The sequence below is a fragment of the Hibiscus syriacus genome, unplaced genomic scaffold, assembly GCF_006381635.1.
Source record: "Hibiscus syriacus cultivar Baekdansim isolate YM2019G1 unplaced genomic scaffold, ASM638163v2 tig00111772_pilon, whole genome shotgun sequence".
Classification (NCBI taxonomy): domain Eukaryota; kingdom Viridiplantae; phylum Streptophyta; class Magnoliopsida; order Malvales; family Malvaceae; genus Hibiscus; species Hibiscus syriacus.
In genome coordinates this window covers 889,474-894,059 of record NW_024063173.1, presented here as the reverse complement: position 1 = coordinate 894,059, position 4,586 = coordinate 889,474, and the positions used below count along the sequence as shown (strand labels likewise).

General features: G+C 35.8%; 1 protein-coding gene across 1 annotated transcript; it reads left to right on the top strand.

Moving 5' to 3' along the window:
• Positions 1–576: 576 nt before the first annotated feature.
• LOC120170107 (chromo domain-containing protein LHP1-like) lies at positions 577–3,073 on the top strand. The gene is made up of 6 exons (XM_039178123.1): positions 577–910; positions 1,126–1,151; positions 1,251–1,337; positions 1,688–2,464; positions 2,638–2,698; positions 2,803–3,073. The coding sequence occupies exons 1-6, from the start codon at positions 671–673 to the stop codon at positions 2,848–2,850; spliced, it is 1,239 nt and encodes a 412-aa protein (XP_039034054.1). The 5' UTR covers positions 577–670; the 3' UTR covers positions 2,851–3,073.
• The last annotated feature ends 1,513 nt before the right edge of the window (positions 3,074–4,586 follow it).

Genomic DNA, 4,586 nt, shown 5'->3' with positions numbered 1-4,586 from the left:
TGGAGTATCTCCTATACAATTAAATGATTATTACATATTTTATTTAAATTTAATTATTAAAATAAATAAATATTATTATAATATTATATTTTTAAATAAAAAGTTATTTGAGAGGTATGGATTGGTCGGACTCGAACATTTTTTTGGAACAAGTTTTGGCAAAAAAATTATTCCAATGGGTAAACTATACATTTAGTATCTCAATTATCACTTTTATTCTATTTTGGTACCAAAATTTTCATTTTTTTAAACTATACTTAATATTTATTTTTGTTTTATTTTAGTATTCCGTCGTTAAAAAATTAATGGCTATGCTGATGTGGCATGGTGTGATATTTTTTAATATTTTTTAAAATTTCAATGTCAGTAATTAAATAATAGTTAAAAACTATCACGCCATGCCAAATGAACGAAAAAAATAAATGTTAGGTATAATTTAAAAAAAAATGAAAGTTTAAGTATCAAAACAGAATAAAAGTAATAATTTAATTACTAAATGTATAGTTTACCCCACTGACAATATCTCTGCTCCCAGCTCATTAGCTCAAAATTCATTGCAAAATTAGGTGGGGAAAATAATTAACAAAATCAAGTGGAATCTTTTACTTTGAGATCTTTTTTTTTTTTCATCTTGTAATTATTGTTTAGAATTTTGGGTTTTGTTTGGGAAATGGAAGGAGGAGAGCGGAAAAAAGTAATAATACAGGGTGAGGAAGAAGGGACCGCTGAGCAAATAGTTGAAGGTGAAGGACTTGGGGAGAAAAACGAAGAAGAGGAAGTGGACGACGATGATGAGGAAGAAGGAGAAGAACAAGAAGAAGATAATGATGATGGAGAAGAAGAACACAGGACTAAACTTGATGATGGGTTTTATGAGATTGAAGCTATTCGTCGTAAAAGGGTTCGAAAGGTTATGAATTTCCTCTTTTTTGGCTTTGTTTTTGTCCTCTTTTCTCTTGAACCAAACAGGTGTTATAGAGGGGAATATTGGGTTCTAAATTGGCTTTGGTTAATTTTTTCTCAAATTTGAGGGTTTGTGATGAAAATGAGATAAGGGAGTTTGTCCTTTTAGGTTTAGTTTTTCTCTGTGTTTCATTTGATCATGGATGCTTTTGTATGTAACAGGGCGAGCTGCAGTATCTCATCAAATGGTTAGTAAGCTTTCATTCTATATATTCGATGCTTTCCCCCATTAAACAGTATGATGTATGAGCCACAGTATTGATTTTGGGTTTTTTTTTGTTTCGAAGGCGCGGATGGCCAGAAACTTCTAATACATGGGAGCCATTGGAGAATCTTCAGTCTTGCTGTGATGTTATAGATGCATTTGAGGAAAGGTAGGATTCCTTGCTTTCTTTTCTGCATTTTTCAAAGCTTCATCTGGTTGCTAGGTAAGCTAAAGGAAAGCATAATTTATTTGCTAACAATGTATTTGTTCAATGTTGTTGCTGTTGTGGTTTTATACCCCATAAGGTTACGTTTCTTGTCAAGTACTCGAAGTTGAGTGCCAAACAATTGAATTAGTTCAAGTCTAAGTAACTTTTTGGTCAAGTTAAATTGTGTTTGCATTCTCTTGGATAAGAAAAGAAGTATAAATCTGTTACATAATGATTCCTGGAAATAAGGTGTATGCAACAAATTTGTATGTTCATATAATTTGTTGGTTAATTTTATTTCTGGTTTGAAGCTTGCGTTCGGGGAAACACAACCGAAAGCGCAAACGCAAGTCTGGAGGTCCTCAAATTCAGTCCAAGAAGAAGCAGCTACGCTCCTCTGCTTTTACATCTAATCTGACCAGTCTTGAGGTCGGTGAAGTTTATAAGTCTCCCTCTGTTCCTCTTGAAATTTCAGATGCTGCAGGTTTTCTTGCTTCAGGTCCAACTGCAGTGCTAGCCCATAAGGGAGAGAATAACCGAAATGCCAACAATGTCAAAAAACGTAACATTTTGAAGGAGAATGGGTCTACAAGTGGTTCAAAGCAAATTCATGAAAGGAAGGATGAAAATGATTACAATACCAAACTCAGTGACCTAAAAGTCTCTTCCAATGGGGTCAATGCCGATAAGCTTGCAATACGGGTTCAAGAAAGAAACACTTCTGGAAATGATGGTCTCACTGATGGGCTACGAAATGTTGACGGAGTAGAAACAGTTAAGAGTGATCGTCGAACAGGGGCTAAAAGAAGGAAGTCTGGTTCAGTGAAGAGGTTTAAACAAGATATATCTTCCTATAGATCTAATTTGACTCAAAATGCAACACCAAACATCCGTGTCGACTATGAGACTACAGATGCACAGATGGGGATTGAGAATCTTTGTTTAACAGCTGATGGTTTGAGTCATACACACCTGATGGATAATTCTGTAAATATACCTATTATAACAAAGATTCTCAAGCCTGTAGGATTTTCAGCTTCTGTATCAGACAACAATCAAGATGTGTTGGTAACTTTCTTGGCAATCAGGTTGGTTTTCAAACATTAAAACTGCCTTTTCATATAAAAGGAACTCCCCATCGCATATGAACCGGTAGAATAGTGAAATTTCTAGTATTAGATATGATGCTTTTAGAGTACTGAGATTTATGTTTCACTTGAAGTTTCTTTCGGCTATGATAAATTTTCTGCCTCTTTTACAGATCCGATGGAAAAGAGGTTATGGTGGACAACAAATATCTTAAAGCTAACAATCCTCTTCTGGTAATTGATCTTCATCTTGCCTGACCATTTTCATTGTCAATTAACATTGGCTCAAGATCCAACACTTCTCACATTTTCTGTATTTTCTTTTTCTGTTGTGCCAGTTGATCAACTTCTATGAGCAACATCTTAAGCATAGCCCTCCATCTTGATCTTTGAGGCTTAGAGTGTTGGTGTGGCTGGAGCCAACCACATTCATGTTGTTTGTAGACTGTGTTGTATAGTTGCATGACATAGAACATAATAGAACATGTGTTCAATCAGATAGAATCATCATACCGTTAGTGTGCGTTAATTGTATATTTAATGTGGTTAGAAGTAGCAAACTTTTGTTTGGTAAAGTGATGTAGAAAACTTTCCTGTATATATTTGCGGTAGACGAACCCAGAACCTTGAGGAATAATAAAAGGTCGGTTTGTGCAAGTGTGATAAAAGAAATAGGTTGATAAAAGTGATTAATATGTAAGTGTTGTTGTTTAGACTTTTACGCTAGGCACTGGCTATGGCTATGGTAGGCCCCAAGGATTGAAAGACAGATACAAAATCTTATGGCACCCATCAAAGTTGGTAGAAAATCATACCAAATCATAATCATAACAGCCATTAAAACTCTTGGCATATCTCTGGTTTGAATAGATTACGCTACATATGGTAGCCTAACCCCTCCCCTCACATGCTCCTGAGATCGTATTAGTTTTGAAAGTTTAGTTACGTCCAACACAAATAATCGTCTCATCCCCAAAGTTTAAAACCCCAGGGATGTGTTTGTTTACATGGCTTCTACAATGATACATTGATTTAAAACATTGAAAATGAAGCAAAAAAATTACATTACCTAGCAAAACCAGAAACAGTCAAACTATTCAACTTAACATGCAAATACATAATATTTCCATCCCAAACCTTTTCAACTTTGATATCAACTTAACATGCAATATTTGCAAATGTGTATATCGGTTCATTGAAATTAATACTAAATAGAAAATAGTTTACACAAAAAGCCTAGGGCTACTACAAAATGTATGTTGTAATCTGTTGAATTAGTGTTGTTCCCCATCTCTAATATCGACGAGGGAAAATCCAAGCTGTGAGTTAGTCCCAACCCTAAACGACCAGATCTGTACCACTGCCGTCAGCTTTAAACTATCTTCATTGTTCTTCACCACGTTCTTGTAGCATGGACCATTCAACACATATGAAGAACTGGTTTTCCCCACATTACTTGTTCAAGTTCAACTCAGACACAACAACAAGTGGTTCTACCAACACAACTTGTATTGCCTCTCTTCTACTCAATTTTTCTTTCTCCTTGTCATTCAAGAACTCACACTTGACTTGTTTTAACGGCATTGACATCCGGTTCTGTTGAGGATCCAAATCAGTGTCGAATAAACTTTTGAATGACCAGCTTTATTTCAGTCCCACCCATGTCTTGAATGCAAATCTTGAACGCTTCCTGCATGTTGGGAGGTGGTTCTAAACCCAACTCATTGAAGTTCTGCATGTTCTGATCAGCTTGCCTCTTCTTTGGAATATGCTTCTGCTTCTGCATATTATTGCATGTCTTCTGTTTCTTTTCCTAAGGGATCAAACAATCTTGATTTCCCCCTTGGCCTTGAGGACACTGTTCCATGGCTTAAGCGGTTTACAAACCCTTGTAATACAGTCAGAGTGAGTTTGTTTAGACTCTGGCTTTCATCACAACATTCTTGCTCTACCTTTTTCTTCACATAAAGATTGAAAGTTGAATCACTAACGGAGGGATTACCAACAGGACAGCTTTTCTTGAACTCTTGGCGGCATTTCTTTGGCTTGCACCGGTCGGAGCTGACCATCACAGCGTGTTGGAGTCTATTCACCATGTCTAACAGAAAAGAAAGCAAATCAA